The 18,681-nt window shown below is 42.6% G+C and overlaps 3 protein-coding genes across 3 annotated transcripts; 2 read left to right on the top strand and 1 right to left on the bottom strand.

Moving 5' to 3' along the window:
• Positions 1 to 1,825: 1,825 nt before the first annotated feature.
• Positions 1,826 to 9,068, top strand: LOC127762933 (uncharacterized). The gene is made up of 16 exons (XM_052287477.1): positions 1,826 to 2,081; positions 2,636 to 3,000; positions 3,091 to 3,219; positions 3,583 to 3,790; positions 4,088 to 4,234; positions 4,429 to 4,503; positions 4,704 to 4,775; positions 4,973 to 5,044; positions 5,175 to 5,246; positions 5,584 to 5,655; positions 6,156 to 6,227; positions 6,618 to 6,689; positions 7,254 to 7,397; positions 7,724 to 7,795; positions 8,292 to 8,438; positions 8,544 to 9,068. Exons 2-16 carry the CDS (start codon positions 2,791 to 2,793, stop codon positions 8,726 to 8,728), a joined length of 1,749 nt encoding a protein of 582 aa, XP_052143437.1. The 5' UTR covers positions 1,826 to 2,081; positions 2,636 to 2,790; the 3' UTR covers positions 8,729 to 9,068.
• A 1,087-nt stretch (positions 9,069 to 10,155) lies between these two features.
• LOC127764363 (probable glycosyltransferase At5g20260) lies at positions 10,156 to 12,413 on the top strand. The gene is made up of 4 exons (XM_052289242.1): positions 10,156 to 10,428; positions 10,525 to 10,715; positions 10,792 to 11,146; positions 11,627 to 12,413. The coding sequence occupies exons 1-4, from the start codon at positions 10,156 to 10,158 to the stop codon at positions 12,320 to 12,322; spliced, it is 1,515 nt and encodes a 504-aa protein (XP_052145202.1). The 3' UTR covers positions 12,323 to 12,413.
• Positions 12,414 to 13,107: 694 nt separating this feature from the next.
• On the bottom strand, positions 13,108 to 17,944 carry LOC127763925 (calcium uptake protein, mitochondrial-like). The gene is made up of 9 exons (XM_052288732.1): positions 17,528 to 17,944; positions 17,199 to 17,266; positions 16,868 to 17,091; positions 16,404 to 16,487; positions 15,312 to 15,525; positions 14,289 to 14,465; positions 14,081 to 14,200; positions 13,640 to 13,851; positions 13,108 to 13,488 (listed from the first exon to the last, which is right to left on the bottom strand). Coding segments are annotated over exons 1-9 (1,386 nt in total). The 5' UTR covers positions 17,814 to 17,944; the 3' UTR covers positions 13,108 to 13,487.
• Between the last annotated feature and the right edge of the window lie 737 nt (positions 17,945 to 18,681).

Below are 18,681 nucleotides of genomic sequence, written 5' to 3'. Positions count from 1 at the left end.
GAGAGTAAACAGTAAAGTAATGAGTTATTAGTACCACGACACGGTACTTCCACAAATTTTGAGACCCTTTGCAAAAACTATTTCTAAGAATGAACTGTTGCCGAAACTTATTTCAAATCTGACACTTTTGCTCAACACTAAATCATGTGGCGCTGAACTTAAACACCTCAGTGTTACGTCAGCTGGCACTGAATGCCGTGCCACGGTGGATGAGAGACTAAGTCAGTGTGCCAACGTACATTCAGCGCCATGCTATTTGACGTTGAGGTGTCTAAATTCAGCGCCACATGATTTGGCGTTGAGCAAAAAGATCAGATTTGAAATAAGTTTTGGCAGCAGTTCATTTGTAAAAATAGTTTTTGCAAATGGTCTAAGTTGTCAAAATTTGTGCGGTACTACTACTGTGTATTATACTACTTGTAGCATATATGCACGCTTGGGTCGTTGACACCTAGAGGGAGCAAGCACGTCAGCAACTCTCTAGAGAACTCGTTGCTGTCCTGACCTGAAATTTTCCGATGGTGCAGCCACCTAAAATACTCCCCCAAAGTTGCGTCAGACTGAGATTAGGCTGCCTTTGACTTGATTCCGGCAAAATCCGAACATAATTCATATGAAATTGATATGGCATTTCCCCCCTTTCCTCCCAACAGGTGAGCTATATTATTACGTACTCTCTCGTCAATTCAGAGGATCGAAACGCCTGGAGCGAGCTAGCGACAACGATAAGTTGATAATGATCACTACCTGAATATAAAGGATTTTTTCCATGTACCTACATGAACAAAATCCTTATTTATTATAAAATGCTACCTTTTCTATTCTAAAATAATATAGTTAGTATTAAATTAGACGCAATCTGTATTATGAATTTAAACCGAAGATATACTCCCTTCGTTTTTTAATAGATGACGCCGTTGATTTTTTCTCACATGTTTGACCGTTCGTCTTATTCAAAAAATTTACATAATTATAATTTATTTTGTTATGAGTTGTTTTATCACTCATAATACTTTAAGTGTGATGAGAAAAAGTCAACGGCGTTATCTATTAAAAACGGAGGGAGGAAGTATTATATTCGTAATACTATGTTATACCAAATCCAATAATGAATTACTACATTTTGGGATGGATGAAATACTGCACTAGGATGACAAACACAGTACCATAAATAGCACAACATAATTGATTACTCATTCGTTCTCAAAATATAGCAATCTAAAATCAAATTAGCCACAACCTCACATAAACAACGAATCTAGATGACTTATATTCTTATCAATTTATTAATTTAGTATAATGAATTTAAACAGACTCCCTTATTCAGATTTTTATCTAAATTCATTATATTAGGCTGTGTTTAATCCGATCCTAAAATACTACTCCCTCCATCTCATAATATGACAACGTGTGATCGGATAAGACGCTACACGATCCAACAGATCTTCTGAAAAAAAAAAGAAGTACCGATCATCACTATAGTCAGTACGGGGCCCACGTGTACGCCAAAAAGAATAAGACCAATACCAAGCGGGCCACACGATCGCGGCCCTTCGCTCACTCGCGTTTGCGTGCCCCCTTGGCCTTACCCCCCCCCCCCCCCCCCCCCCCCACACACACACACACTTCTGCACTGACCCATTCCCCTACCCACCGCCCGCCCGCTCTCCTCCTCCTACACGTGGGACCCACCCCCGGTGGCCCCCACGCGGCAGCGGCCAGCCCGCGCGGCGAGGCGCGGGACGCGTGGAGCTCGCCCCGGCCCACCGCGCTATAACAGTTTTCCGCCCCACTCGCATTACCTCCCTTCGCTTTTCTCTCTCTCTCTCTCTCTCTCTCTCTCTCCATCCGCGACAACTCGTCGGGATATTTATGAGCGCTGGTGGAGTGGCGTGGCGAGGTGAGGAGGTGGCTGATCTCTCTCATCAATCTCCTCCGTCGCGGTCGCAGCTGCGGGAGTGAAGCCGCCCCGCGGAGCTAGCTAAACCCTAGCCACTGCCCGGGCGGGGAGTTGGGGTTTGGGTTGGTGGCGGTGGGCCGGTGGCGGCTCGGTGGCGGAGCTCCGGTGGGGGGTGGTGTGGGTGAGAATTCCGTGCGCAGCTGTTTTGGGATTTTTTTTTCTGTTGCGTGTGCGGGTGATGCGGGATTAGTTTGGGCACTGTTGCTTCTTCACTCGATTTTGGAGATTTTTTCGGGGGGTTAACTTTATCCGCTAGCTTTCTGGGGGGTAATTTGGCCTTGCGGTGAGGTTGTACAACGCCGTTCTGATCGGCGCTCGGGTCCAGTTGCGTTTCGATTGAGTGAGGTTTTTCTGTTAATTCGGTTGGATTTTAAGGATTTTATTTTTTGTGGCTTTACTTAGCGAGGGTTCTGGTGTTCGTGTTCTGAATGGAACCGATGATCCTTAAGTGTATTTTGTTCTGTTGATAGGATCGCGCAAAAACCGGACGCCTGTATGGTTTCGATGTGTTTCTATTTTAGTATGATATTTTTTTTTTTGTCATTGGGAATGGGGAACACATAGTACGATGCATGATTAAAATAGTTTAAATAAAGTTGATCTTTATCTAAGAGCATTCATCTAATTGTAAAAAAACCACCAGCAGTCTAACACTATGGTATCTTCATGTGGCAGAATGGAGTGGAAGTTATTCGATGATTTCCCAGGATTTTGACTAGGCCACAGATGGTTACAAGTTGCATTCATGGTCAAAATTGTGTCTGAACATAGAGATTCTTTGGAGTTCATAGACGAAGTGATTTGTTTTGTTCAATACTTCCACACTTATAATGGGTGCTGTCTGCTCAAGGAAGAGAAGCCAATTAGTGCACGAGGATGACTCTTTCCAGACATCTTCCAGGTTCTCAAAGACCAGCAGCTTGAAATGGCTGCTGCTTACACTGCCACGCAGCAATTCCGATGTCTCCCGCAAGGGCCAGGGAAAGGGCCCTGGTCGTTGCCCATCTCTAATGGAGCTTTGTGTGGCAAAAGCCTGCGAGGTACTTTGGTGCCATCTCTAATGTGTCTGATTTCGCCAATGGATGCTGCCATTTTCACTTGCCTTTTGTTTAACGTCCTGGTACTTGCAGGATATTAACAAGTATTCTAGTTTTTCTGTATTGCCGAGGGATCTCAGCCAGCAGATTTTTGATGAATTGGTAGCGTCGAACCGTCTCACGGAGACATTGCTTGAAACTTTTCGGGATTGTGCACTACAGGTAAGATTGTTCATGCTTACAGGCATGACACATAATTTGGTCTTGTAACATATGAGTACTTACAAGACTTCAAGAAAAGAATGATGTTACAATAACAATGAGCTGGTATTCCTCACCAAAAAAAAAGAAAAGAAGAGCTGGTATACTTTAGCAAGAAAGTAACAAATGGAACCAGTTTCATCAAACTATATATTTATTTAAGAGCAGGCTCTTAATTGCACTTCCTTTATTTGGAAGTCGAATTTTCTCAGCATGCGTAATTGATAATTAGCTTTTGTATTGGGAAGGTCATCTGATAATTGTCTATATAAGGCTGAGTTTTTCTCCGTGGGATAACAAATACTGCATACGTTTGACAATCAGGACATTGATTTGGGGGAGTATCCTGGAGTGAATGATGCTTGGATGGAAGTAGTGGCTTCTCAAAGGCATTCATTGTTATCAGTTGACATTTCTTGCTCTGAAATAACTGATAGTGGGTTATATCTTCTTAGAGATTGTCCAAACATGCAAAGCTTGGCATGTAATTACTGTGATATGATCTCAGAGCATGGCCTAGGAATCTTGTCAGGTCAGTAACATGCTACTTACTGAGCCGTGCTCTTATAGGACTAATTTGGGTCATCTTGCAGAGCTTTAAGCATGAGCTTAAATCTTTTAGCAGTGCCTTAAGATTATATGATTACAACAGAGATGGTTTTGGAACAGATTGTTAGTATATAATTAAACTCCTTATTTGAGAAACTTAACCCACTTGATCGCTTATTAGATAGATTAGTTTCTTCCTTGTATAGTTCTTGAATGTTTTGGCTGTTTGTCATGTTAACTATCCTGTTGAACTAGATATTCATGCCTTTTAAATATCCAGGTCTTTCAAACCTGACATCTGTCAGTTTCAAGAGAAGCGATGGTATTACTGCTGAAGCAATGGAAGCATTCGCTAATTTAGTTAATTTGGTAAATCTTGATCTCGAACGATGCCTAAAGATTCATGGTGGCCTTGTTCACTTAAAAGGTACCTCAGCTCCTAAACATCACATTTTATATGCTTACTACTGTGGGTATGTAGAATTCTAAATTGAATTTTTGTAGTCCTTTTGGCTTTCACCCCTCCCCTCCCTACCTGAATGTCATAATCCTGTCAGGTTGCAACTTCAACTGCCTAGAAATTGATAGTTTGGTATATTGGCTGCATTTATCCTTTCACAGGCCTCAGGAATCTGGAGTCACTCAATATGAGATATTGTAACAACATTGCAGATTCAGATATCAAATACTTATCAGGTAACAACAGCACATATATTTATTGGGATCCCATATTTATTTCCTTTGATATTCCTGCTTGACATAGTATAACTGTATAAGGTGCTTTTTAAGCTCCACTTTTTATAGAAATTGAGCTATTGTTATTTTAAACTATAAGGAATATATATCACTCTTTATCTCATCCTTTCCAGGCTGACAAGCACCTTTCTTTTGCGCAGATCTCACAAATTTGAAAGAATTGCAATTGGCTTGTTGTAGAATCACTGATCTGGGTGTTTCTTATCTTAGAGGTAAACAGGCCCATAATTTTAATCATTCTTGATTAGGACATTGATCTTTCATTTTTAATGGTTGAACAACCAAAAGACGAAAGAGTCATCCTTCTGTTTTGCGTTTTATGGGTGTACTCATGATCTCCATTTAATTGTTTACCTCTGACCTTATCTAAAGCTTCTCATGTTTTCTATTTGTCATTTGTTTTCTCTAGGCTTGTCCAAGCTAACACAGTTGAATTTGGAGGGCTGTCCAGTGACTGCTGCCTGTTTGGAAGCTATATCAGGTCTTGCAACTTTTCTTAATAGTGTATTGGGATACTACAATTGGTGGCAGTGTTCACCTCTTTCAAAGCACCTGATTGCATCTAGAGAACACCATAAAAACACAGCCTTGTGTGTCATTTCCTTTTGTAGGATTGGCTTCTCTGGTGGTGTTGAATTTGAGTCGGTGTGGCATATACGGTGAAGGCTGTGAAAACTTTCAAGGTAATTGTAATGCCAACTGCTGACAAACTGGAATAATGCCAACATACATGTTTTAAGTAAATTCAGGTGAGTAGTAAATATGGGGGCATTGAACGATGTTTGCATAAAAGCTGGAAGGATGTTTTGTGAGCTTTGTATGTTCAAGATATAATTATCCATGGAACCTTTTGTCATTGTTATACACTGGCAGTTGTAATAACTGATGACGTGAACTCTAGTGAAAATAATTGTTGACAGAATTACCTAATATTATGTTTCCACCTGGTTTACACCAGCTCGAAAAGTTTATGCCCTGCATATCTGTTCTTCTATTCATTACAACAGTTCTGCTTTGCAGGTCTTAAAAAATTGAAGGTTTTAAACTTGGGGTTCAATAATATCACAGATGATTGTTTAGCACATCTGAAAGGTAAGACTAAGTTCTTGTTAGAACTTTATTTACATTTAAGAATATGGATGTTTATGCAGGAAATATAAGTGGTGCAGTCAATTTTTTCTCTGTTGTTTAAGAAATATATCTGGCTTCATTATGTTAGCCAGTAGGCACTAGTGAATATTTCCTGTAAGGATTTTAAAAATATATTTGGATGGAGAAATGAACTTGGTGATATTTATCATGAAACAGTGACATTTCTGGTAGAAGTTCGTAATATTAACCATGCAATTTTGAAATTGGCAAATTGATTGTGGTTTGAGCTTTCAATGCCAAATTATTGGAATAAAAGAGGCATTATACTGATTGATATGTTATATATATTTCTCAAGAATGTTATCATAGACTGGAGAGAAAAAGAAGATAGAGCATGGTATTTTGTGGTACATTGTGTTGTGTACATAGAAACTGAAATATCACTTTAAAGTCACACAACTATTATTGGGTAGCTAACTGGTAACATTTGCTGCTTCTAGAGTTGATCAATTTGGAATCTCTAAACTTGGACTCATGCAAGGTTGGAGATGAAGGCTTATTACATCTGAAAGGTGAGCTAGTTTTTAATCATTTTCATTTTTCAATACTCTTACATAATTTGTTAGAATCATCTGCTCACTCTTACCTTTTCACCTTTCAAAAAAAAAAAAACTTACCTTTTCAATTTTGCTCCCAAAACATGTTGAAGCCAATAGCTTAGAGTTTAATTTTCTTGTTACTTGTGATTTTCAATAGTACGATACAGTTGTCAGCCGCACTTTGTTCCTTGTGTCTATAGTATTTATGTCGGCCTGTACCTGTTATAACTGCTTTTCTGTGTACTGTACATTCAGTTGTTTAAGAGCATTACTTGGTTTGTTGATTATTAATTATTATCATTGTCTCGTTGGTGCATTTGTGATCTATTTACTGTGACTATATATGCCTTATGTTATGTGTAGGCCTTATGCTTTTGAAAAGTTTGGAGCTATCTGACACCGAAGTTGGAAGCAGTGGACTCCAGCATCTATCTGGTCTGTTTTCACTTATGAACAATAATATTTCTAGCTCTAACCCTTTTTAGCAGTTAAGTGCCATGCAATGTCATTCATGTTGTAAAACACTGGATAATAGGACTTATTCTGCATCTTTGGCATGAATAATGTACAAGATTACTTTTATGAAGTGTTTTCGGCAAGTGGCAAAACATAAATGTGTTAATGCTACAGTTTTATGTGCATCTTGTGATTGTTTTTATCATTTTATTTTCTTAATCTCTTTACTGCATGTATTGTAGATTTGTAGTATCTAGCATGTGAACAGTTACTGAATAATATGTTTGCAACCAGTGAATGTTCAGAAAAGTGAAATGATTAATACATGCTCTCATCGTATCCTTGTTATGTCTGATCATCTTAGAAAACTTGTCAAGTTGTGCAACGATTTTTGTACAGTTTTCTCAATCCGATTATAATGCTTAACTGGCACAACCTGCTACATCACAAATCCTCTGCAGTTATTTTTGTTATTATCTGTATTTGGTTGTCGTTGCACGGGCATTTGAAGCATTTGATTGGAAAGCTATTAAGCTTTTACAGGCCTTCGGAATTTGGAAAGCATCAATCTCTCGTTTACGTTAGTTACTGATACCGGTATGAAGAAGATATCTGCACTGAATTCACTGAAGTCAGTTAATCTTGACAATCGGCAGATTACTGATGTTGGCTTAGCAGCACTTACAAGTATGTATTATATGCTACAACTTTGGTAATGCATGATACTTCTTTTGTACGAATTGCACTAATATAATAATGATCAGTATTGGTTGGCGCTAACTGCTAGCTGCAGTTTTTTTTTCTTCGCAACTTTGTTTTGGATCTCACTGATTATAATATACTTCTTTTTTTTCTTGTTTTTTATTTATGTTTGATACCTTGCATCTCGTGGGGGTTTTGGTGTAATTTTGCAAGATCATATGTAACTTGATCTATTAACATGCAGCGAGTAGTTGCAAATCCTAATTTCAATGACACTTTATATTAGTTTTGATCCTTGGGAGGTAATGCAGGTCTCACTGGGTTGACTCATCTGGACCTTTTTGGTGCTAGGATAACGGACTACGGCACAAGCTGCTTCAGATGTAAGGGCATACTCTGAAACTATTTCAATTTTAGAATTATTATACTAAATTGCATAATTGCGTCCATTTTATTGAGACGACTCTCTGAATTTGGTCTTCGGCTAGCTTAAAATCATCTAGAAAGTATCTATGTTGATTACTTGGTTGTACCTGTGTACCTCGAAGAGTCAACTACATTATACAATGCTACATCAATGCCAATACAAAATGGATTTATTAATGTTAGCTACAACAAAATGAGCTTGCAATTTTTTTCGTCCAATATTTATCAGTCTGATCTGTACCTTGGTAAATTGGTACTAGGCAATACACTTGGTACTAAATGTATTTTGCTCCCTCTGAACCCTGTCAAGTAGACATATCTATAGATAAGAGTCTTATAAGCATAGTGGCATATGATTTTAGCAGCATTATCAGAAATATCAGATTGATTATCATCTGCTGAATCCTATATGTTCACGTGGCACATCAGCTAACATGATCTATGCTATTTCAGTTTTTAAGAATCTTGAATCTCTTGAAGTCTGCGGTGGGTTAATTACTGATGCTGGAGTGAAGAATATCAAGGATCTCAAAGCTCTGAAGCAACTCAATCTTTCTCAGAACGTTAACCTGACAGACAGAACCCTGGAGCTGATTTCTGGTATTATTCCTCCGTGTCAAATATGACGTCCCTATGTGCCCACTCTATTGTTGTCTATCTGTGCTGTTATCACATGACAATATGACATGATTGCCCGGTTTGCAGGCTTAACTGCTTTAGTCTCGCTGAACGTCTCCAACACTCGTGTATCCAATGCCGGCCTCCGCCACCTGAAGGATCTGCAGAACCTGCGCTCGCTGTCGCTTGATTCCTGCAGGGTCACGACAAGTGAGGTGAAGAAGCTCCAGGCGACGGTGCTCCCCAACCTGATAAGCGTTCGACCCGAGTAGCTGGACACTACATGATCACCTGTAAATAATCATCTGGATGGCTTCATGTAGATAGCTTTGCAAGGGCCTGGATTGAAGCCAGATTAATAAGTAAAGTCTATGGTAGCATTTACTAGGTCCTTCCTGCTCCGTTTAACGGGATCTTTTCGTTTTCAAGTACTGAAAAAATTACTTGTATTTCCTTCACTCCGTGTACCCTCCAAGGCGTGACGGGAAGGAACAAAATTGTAAATATTGCGCTTCCTCGCCATTGTGGGATGCTTATGTGTAGTGTGGTGTACAGTGCCGCATTTTCTGTGGCAGTTTGTGATGTCATTGTGCTTGGGTTTCTTCTTTCTTCCGCATTGGCTCTCTGTCTCTCATTTGCTCTGTTTTACTGCAGGTTTATTAGACTAATAGCATGCAGGGTGGAACTGAAGGAATAAATTGGACAACGTACTATTATGCTATTCAGAAGCACTTAGACCGTTGACAGGGGAAAGACCAACATTTGGATACGGGAACAATGGCGACGGAATGAACGATGGGGCACAATGTATGGATTACCTCCAACTTGTAGGTGAACATATCCTATGTATACAAGATTTCCGTGACAGACATCTACTCCTAATAGTACTGCACGTATATGTAAAGTGTTACTACCTCCATTTTTTAATAGATGACGCCGTTGACTTTTTCTTACATGTTTAACCATTCGTCTTATTAAAAAAAATTATGCAAATGTATAAGATATAAATCACACTTAAAGTACTATGAATAATAAAATAACTCATAACAAAATAAATTATAATTACGTAAATTATAAGACGAATGGTTAAACATGTGAGAAAAAGTCAACGGCGTCATCTATTAAAAAACGGAGGGAGTATATTTAAATTCATTATATTTTAATCATAAAAAAATTGAAAATTTTAACGGTTTTAAGAGTAAAAATCTGTCAGAATTGTCTTTTTTGTTATGGTTAAAATATAATAAATTTAAAGATAAAATTTTACACGTATGCACAACATTATTAAAAGTATGTGTCTAATTTTTTACTGTGACATTTGCTAATTGGTATGCACGAAATGTGCACAGTATATGTTCCCAGCTCGTAGAACGCATGGAGGCGGTGCAACTGTGCTAGGAGCAGTGACGGTAAGCAGGTTTTCGCTGCCCATCAGGCCGTCACGTCCTAAGATTCTGAACATGACCAAAGCAGAAATGTACAGTCCAGTCCAGTCCGGCACAAATGCACAATGGCTGCGGCACAGCTGCAGATCTCGATAGGTTGCCGTTGTCGCTGCACATTTTCGAAGGTTTGTAAACTCAGGAGGCACCGGCGATTGTAACGAACTGAGCTGACAGTGCGGATCACGGGATCAGTCAACTCAAGCACACGCAACACGTATAAATATATCGCGGCCTACCGTTCAAAACGTGGCCACATGCGCGTGCCAATTCAAACGAGTGCAGTAGCAGCTAACTTAGCCATAGCCAACATTTCTATGGCGGAGCAGAGCGGCCGCGTCGCCGTGCCGTTCGCTGCCTTGGCACTCCTCACCGTCGTAGCAGCCGGCGTCGCGCTGCCGCTCGCTCCTTCCTCCGGCACCGGCATCCAAGACGGCCGCCGCAGCGAGCACTCACTACTACGGCACGTCCCGGACGAACCCCAGAAGGCGCCGCCGACGAGTGTCCATGCTCGACCAATCAACAAGAAGGTAATTTACTCGCGCACGTCGCCACGTGACACGCGAATGGAAAATGTTCACTGCAAAATCACGATGCATTGATCGGTGGCTTGGTGCGTATAGCAGGTGACGCGAGGCAAGATCGAGGCCGGCTTAGCTCGGTCCCGGGCGGCCATCCGCCGGGCGGCTCGCGCGACGCCGCCGTCCGACGAGAGCATCCGCCGCCGCGGCTCAGCCTCCACGGTCGTCGCCGCGGCGGGCGACGACGACTACGTGCCGCGCGGCGCCATCTACCGCAACGCGCGTGCATTCCACAGGTACGTACGTACACCGTCGATCCATCGATCCACTCCTCTACCGTTGTTGCAAAAACCGATGTGCATTTGCGATTAGGAGCTACGTGGAGATGGAGAGGAGGTTCAAGATCTGGACGTACAGGGAAGGGGAGCCGCCGGTGGCGCACATCGGGCCGGGCACCGACATTTACTCCATCGAGGGGCAGTTCATGTACGAGATGGACGACCCGCGGAGCCGCTTCGCGGCGCGGCGCCCCGACGACGCCCACGCCTTCCTCCTCCCCATCAGCGTCTGCAACCTCGTCCACTACGTCTACCGCCTCAACGCCACCGGCGACCTCGCGCCGCTGCGTGGCCTCGTCGCCGACTACGTCCGCGTCGTCGCCGAGCGCTACCCCTACTGGAACCGCTCCCGCGGCGCCGACCACGTCATCGTCTCCTGCCACGACTGGGTACGTACGTATGGACCACTTGGAGATGGATTTTTAATTCATCCCTCGATATCCTTTGATTCTTACGTTACCACCTAAATAGTTATAAAAATATAAAAAAAATAATAAGATAGATAATATGAGATATATCACACTGCAAATATACAAAGTTAATTTCGATTCTACAAGTTATAATAAAAACAACAAATTAAATTGAACATGTTAACATATATTCTCAGTTATATTTGTTATTTTTGTTAGAACTTATAGAAATCGAATTCGAACAGTTATTTTTGTTAGAACTTATAGAAAACGAATTCGAATTTTTGAACTTGCAGGTTTGTAAAGTGATATATTCACATTAATTTATATTATTAATATTTTTTTAAAAAAATATGATTATTTAGACAACATTTAAGCACTCTAAGTTTGTTCCTGCAAGAATTAATTAATTTGTGTCTCGATCATATCACTGAAACTAAGTTGGCCGGTGATGCGCAGGCGCCGATGGTGACCAGCGCGCACCGGCAGCTGTACGGCAACGCGATCCGGGTGCTGTGCAACGCCAACACGTCGGAGGGGTTCAGGCCGCGGAAGGACGCGACGCTGCCGGAGGTAAACCTCGCCGACGGCGTCCTCCGGCGCCCGACCGCGGGGCTACCGCCGGAGAACCGCACCACGCTCGCCTTCTTCGCCGGCGGCAGGCACGGCCACATCCGCGAATCGCTCCTACGGCACTGGCTGATCGGGAACAAGGGCGGCGCCGCCGCCGACGGCGACGGCGACGGGGACATGCGCGTCCACGAGTACCTCCCCGCCGGCGAGGACTACCACGCGCAGATGGCCGCCGCGCGGTTCTGCCTGTGCCCGAGCGGCTTCGAGGTGGCCAGCCCGAGGGTGGTGGAGTCCGTGTTCGCCGGGTGCGTGCCGGTGATCATCTCGGAGGGCTACCCGCCGCCGTTCGGCGACGTGCTGGACTGGGGCAAGATGTCGGTGGCCGTGCCGGTGGCGAGGATACCGGAGCTGAGGGCCATCCTGCGGCGGGTGTCGGAGCGGAGGTACCGGCTGCTGCGCGCCCGGGTGCTGCAGGCGCAGCGCCACTTCGTGCTCCACCGCCCGGCCCGCCGGTTCGACATGATCCACATGGTGCTCCACTCCATCTGGCTCAGGCGGCTCAACGTCAGGCTCCCCTACTGATGAATGATGATCAGTCCATGCCGATTTATCTTCATGTAACATGTGCGTAATACGTTTTCCGAATTGCTAAGCATCTGTCGACAGAAAATACATATCCAAATCTTGCAAATTTTGAATCACCGGATGTGCTTCGCGATTCGTGCTCCAGGTGCTTCTTCTCCAACTCCAGCGGCCTCTTCTTCTCCGGCGCCGGCGAATTAGGGTCCCGGAGTGGGGTGGGGTGGGGAAGAAGGGGGAGGTGGCCGGGCTTAGAGGGATGGCCATGGGAGGCGGCGGCCCGGCGGTAGGCGGCGAGGCGCCGGCGGCGGCGCCGTAGCCGCGGGGAAGGAGGATGGCGGTGGGCCGGCGTTGGCGACGGGGGCATCTCGCCGCCAGTGGCTAGAGGAGGGAGGAGAGGAGAGGGGGAGGAGGTCAGCCGGGGAGACCTCGCTGGCGCCGTTAACGCCTGCGGCGGCACGCTCGGGCAGCGGAGGTGGTGGCACTGATCGCACGAGCGACGCCGCGGTGTCAGGAGAAAGGGGGAGAGGAGGAGATTTTTAGGTTAGTTTCTCTGCACGAATCTCAAAGTAATCGGGTGGTCCAGAATTTACAAGATTTTTAGAGGGTTTTCAGTCAAATGATGTATAGACAGCCTCGTATGTTTTTCCTCGACGACATCATCATTAATTTTTAATTTTCGGTATCCATTGGTAAATGGGAGGAACGTCTTGCAAAAAGCCAAAAAAAACAAATATTATATTTTCCCAATAGACCTTTAGTACTCACTAGGCCCCTTAATCTCAACATCATGTGTATTGTTGCAAGTCGTGTAACACATACCGAAAGCTTCTCTACCAAATAGAGATCACAATTATCACCGATTCATTTTTGCATATTTAGTCATTACCAACAAGATTGATATCCAACCGTAGATATGTAAGGATTGGAACATAGGCATATGGGCTTAAGGATATAACTGAATCAAGGCGTAGACAGTTAACGAGGTTCCATGTCATAGGTTCATTTTACATTAGTGGAGTAGAGTTCTGTCAGCGAAGCCTTGGGCTTAGTGCGAAACATGTTATTTGCAGCTGCTACATGTTTCGGCAACTTTGATAAGCAAGACTATTTACAGCAAAATCGTGTTTGCAGAACTCCAGTGGGTGGTCGTTTTCGCTCCCCAGCACCTGCGCATGGCAAAGAAACATCACAAACTCGAACCTTATGCAAGCTGAACTGCTGAAATTTTATATTTAGCAAGTATAGCATATGAAATCAAAAGGAGTGTCGTAACCAAGGGCAACAGAGGACGACTTTGGGGGTTATCAAGAGACTTACTAGATCACAGTCTGCTGAAGAGAACACTTTGTACAGTTCAACAAACAGGTAAATACTCCCATTAAACCTGAAGAAGCTGGCTGGCGAATATCACTTTCTCGTCTTTGCAATGCCCTCAAGAACTCATCTGCGCTAAGGCTCCCATCCCGGTTTGCATCGAACACAATGAAAATGACGTCCACCACTTTATCAGTCAAGTCCACTTCACAAACCTACAAAAAAAATGTTGTAAAGTCAATCAGAAAATGCAGCCAATTATGTGGGTGTCTTGGGAAGGTCCTACTCCCAAGACCTAGGACCTAGCTGTTCAGTTAGCACAGGGCTGGAAATATGAAACAAGCCAGTGATAGTCCAAAATAGCTTAAGACTTACATTAACATTAGCTGATTCAGACTACATCTCATGTCAAAAGGAAATAAACGGAATTATGAAGAATCTTACATGAGTTGCTGCACGTTTTAGATCCTGCTTGGTCAGCAAACCGTTTACTTTGCCATAGCTGAAGATTGCCATTGCAAATGGTTCTAATTTTCGCCGCAGATCAGCAAAAGCCTTGAACTCCTGAAGTTCAGGTAATAATTATGATGATAAAGAGAGACATTAAACCCAAGTACTACAATTGGAATATCTGGATAGCAAACTTTCAAACCTCAAAGGTAATGCGCAAATCCTTGAGATCAGGATAATCATCAAAATCATCAACTCTGTCAAGTAGCTTGTTTATGTGATTCATATCTGCAGAAGCAACCATGGATAATGCAAAGTCCTTCACAGATATTGTCTTGGATGATTTGACATCATAGTGACTGAATTCCAAGCGAACAATCTGCAGATAATTGAATGAAAAATTATGAGATATCAAGTATATACAATGATGACAAACCGGACCAGAGGCAATAACAGATTAATCACGCGTATACCCGCTACACAAATACACAGCAAGTAAATTTTTTACCCCTATGTTGTACTGGGGCATTCTATAAAATGTACAACACATTGGGTGTGGTATAGTAGTTCTGGGGTTTATAATCTCAACTTTATGTTTCTTTGTTGATCCCACTTTTGGTTTTCGATGGATTCTGAAATGCTGCTTTAGAGAAAGAACACAATGACAGTTCTCCAATTACACTAGGACAAAACAAATCAATGAATGTACAGGCATTGGACTTTGACCTTTGCATAGTGTTGTTCTTCAGTGGCAACACATCACAAAATATAAAAACAAGGAAATTCAGCAAATGCTGTGCTTGTATAATTATATTAGGGATGTGGCGTGTGGGTTGTCGAGGTGTTATTTCCTACCCTCCTTTACTTCCTTATGTGATTAGATAGTCTGGAAAAATTATTTACTCCCTCCGTCCCAAAATATAAGGGATTTTGGGTGCATATGACACATCGAAGTGCTATGAATCTAGACAGACAATGTGTCACATCCACCCAAAATCCCTTATTTTGGGAAAGGAAGTAGCTTTTAGTTCAAGTCTCTGAAATGCTGCATCCACAATAAGATCGTTCGGAACCATAATGATGTTAATGAAACAAAGGATGAAAGTACAAAAAAAATTATTTAGCTTTCAGTTCAAGTTTCTCATGTGTTGCATTCAGAATAAGATAGTTCGGAACCATAATTATGTTATTGGAACAAAGGATGAAATTTTTTTAAAAAAATCACCTCATCATGCAATTGCTTCAAAAAATTGGAGAACTTATCATAGCGTAACTGTTCATTGCCATCCTTGCCGAAGAAGTACTCAACCAGTCCACCATTTTCCACTGACTGACCAACCTTAAGACCAAAACGTAAACCATCCCTATGGGCAGCTCCTTGCCTATGATAGGACCGCATCAGTGCCATTACTTTCTTAAACTCTTCTTTGTCTATTTCCCTGCGAAATTCAAATGCCAGATTAGAGTAAAGAAATAGCATTAAAAAAAATTGCCAAATTGTCCATACCCTTCTTTACCATCAACTAACAAGTGAGATGATTGAACATGCTCATAAAAGCAGGTCTTTTCTGGACCACAAATTTAACTGCACATGAATTGTCACATGTAAACAACAATATATTCAATTTATCCTTGTGTAAATCCTAGGGAAAAGGAGATAGTATACTTATAGTACCTTTAAAGGCTTCAGCAAATAATAAAGTTCAGAAATTAGATGAAAAATGCATAAGTGAATAGATTAGGGCTGTCAAATCTTTCTTATTTAGCTCCCGGCAACCTTGCAAGCATGCAATGTTGATAGTAATTAACTGAGAATTTGATATACATTCGCCAGTGACCAATGACATTAATTTGTTTGCAGGACTCCTAGAGTTGAGGTTTGGCATAGGCTATAGGGGAAAACTGATTATACCAGAATGATGCTGCACATATATAGTTAGTGTATGGGTGGACTATTCTTCAGGTCTCGTGTGTAAGACTGTAAGGTCCTTCTATCATGAATGGGGGTTTGGCAATGGAGCATAGTAGCATACTGGTAATCTGTAAGCTCTATACACGGTATGATCAAGTCCATTCAAGAGAAGAGAATGTAGGGATGCTATCATAGAATATACATGCAGCCATCATAATTAAAGAAACATCAGTTAGTATAAATTAATGAAGTACACTTCAAACTAAAATTTGTAAGTGAAATACATTTTTTAATGAAAATGGTTAAGGTGCTTGTACAATTAAGGAATAGATGCATATAGATCTGAAGAGCACAGTATTTGGTTATAAGTTTACAACCAGGTCGAGAAGCTGGAGGATAGCTTACCCACTGTGGTCAAGGTCAAACATCTTGAAAGCTATGTTGAAACTTGATTCAGGAATGCTAAGCAATGTCACAAAAAAGATGTACCTGTCATGGCAAGCAGTTTCAGCAAATTCATCAAGTTACTTCTGCTTTCATTCAATAAAACAATAGAGCAGCATATAGCGCTAATGTCATACCATACCAGTGGCACTCATTAACCAAAATGTTCATATCTAAGCATTGGTGATTATTAGTTGCGATGATGTTATGCTTATGGCAACTTAATGTATGGTCCACATAATGTGTTTAAGGGAGGATTCAAACCCAATATGGATAGCAAACAGACTGTTCTACTTGCCAATAGAACCTGGTGCATTTTCTGTAAATCACTACATGACAATAATTGTGCCGGGTGCAAACAATTCTGTCTGGTTCTGAAATTAGATACCACGCCTAAGGACACAAATCAGTGAGTCGCTACTTACTCGGCAAAGGAGATGAGCCCATCTCCGTTCGTGTCAAACAGCATGAAAAATTCAGATGGGGCACAGTGTAGCTCGCCAGGGTTGCGCTCTCCCCTGAGACTCCCTTCCCTGACAATTTTCGATTCAGATGGAGGAAAAACGGGGACAACCGCCCTCATCAAATCGGCGGGTAACATGTAAACTTCACCCTCTGGGTTCCGGATGGACGCGAAATATTCAAAGATCTTGCAGTAAAAACACCACACAATTATTACTACACAAACCAAGAAGAATTATCATGTCATGTTGTGGATACACAAAATTGCTCTGAATATGGCACATTGGTCGCTACCTTTTCAGGAGGGCTGCGCGTCCGAATCCTCTTCTCGTAGTTGAAGAACACCCTTCTGCGATACGAGTCTACATTCGAGGAAACATTGCGACGAAAATCATCGTGCCGTTTGTAAAATAGCGGATTTAAAATTTTTCAGAGGCGAATAAACGAGTAGCAAAATACTACTGGACAAATTCGCTTTTCACGCAAAATTAGTATCGACGAAAACAATGGGAATGAAACCCAGTCGCTCTCCCCCGCCATAAACGCGCCAAAAATCGCCCGCATTACAACCCAAAACAACACGCATGAACAATAAAAAAAAAACAAAAATCAAATGCCCTCACCTCCGAACAGGAACCTGCGCTTCTCCTCCCGCTCCTCCTCCTCCGCGACGTCGCCGAACGCCGCCACCTCATTCCCCGCCTGCCCGGAGTCCGCCAGCGGCCGCGGCGACGGCGGCAGCAGCCAGATCCCCAGCCCCGACCCGGCAGCCACCGCCACCGCCGCGGCCGCCGCCCCCCTCGCGTCGCGGCGCGGGGCCGCCGCGGCGGATGCGGAGAAGGCGCGGGAGGATCCGAGCCGTCGGATGGCGGAACGGACGGACGACGAGCGGGTCAGCGCGGCGGCCATGGCGGTAACAAAAAAAAAAAAGAAAAAAACGGTCTCGTGAGGGGGGGAGGGAGGAAGCGGCGATGCGGGGGCGAGAGGCGAGAGGAGGTGGTGGTGGGCGGTGGCCGAAGCGAGACGCAAGGAATTAGTAGGAGGAGGCGATTAGCGCGGGGGGCTAAGCTTGCCATTAATGGGCGTTTCCATTGGTCGTGAGACGCGGACTTGCCCCGGTTTTGTAGTGGGCCTGGGAAAGTGGGAACCATACACGCAAAAGACAAATTGTTCCTTTTTCATTTGGAGCGTGGAGAACTGGAAATACAAACGTCCTGGATAAGGCACTGGGATTATTTTCCTTGTTTTTGCTAAAGCCTAAAAGTCTACTATAATTTTGCCTTGAATGTATGGGTTTATATGCCATGTTGGAAGCACTATACCATAATATCAAGAACTCCTGGATTATTTCCATTGAGGTCCCCTTTGTTTTTTATTATATATCTTAGGTGTACTTTTCAAACGGGAAAACAATGCATTTTTATAAAATCTTCGGTTTCTTCAGTACTCCTTCTATCCACAAGAGTTTTGATAGCCTCTTCAGTTTATTTAGTACTCTCTCTACCTATAAGATATAGACATATTTCATATTTTAGTTTTTCTAAATAAGTTGTTCGTATTTGCAGTCTCTATGCATCCAAAACTTAAATGGCGAGATAATGTAAATGTTTGAACTAAACTTGAGGAGTCATCTTAATACTGATTGGTTGCATGTGTGCATATACTTCTTGATCTTTGTTACATGCAAGATGATTTAATTTCTCCTTAGTATTGGTAATAAAGTATTAAGTGTAACTTTTTGTGGAAGGAGGGAGTACTTCGCTTCTTGTATTTATAA

This window comes from Oryza glaberrima, chromosome 2 (assembly GCF_000147395.1).
Source record: "Oryza glaberrima chromosome 2, OglaRS2, whole genome shotgun sequence".
In the NCBI taxonomy this organism is placed as follows: Eukaryota; Viridiplantae; Streptophyta; class Magnoliopsida; order Poales; family Poaceae; genus Oryza; species Oryza glaberrima.
Note: the sequence above shows the minus strand (reverse complement) of the source record. Positions and strands in the feature narration are given on the sequence as shown.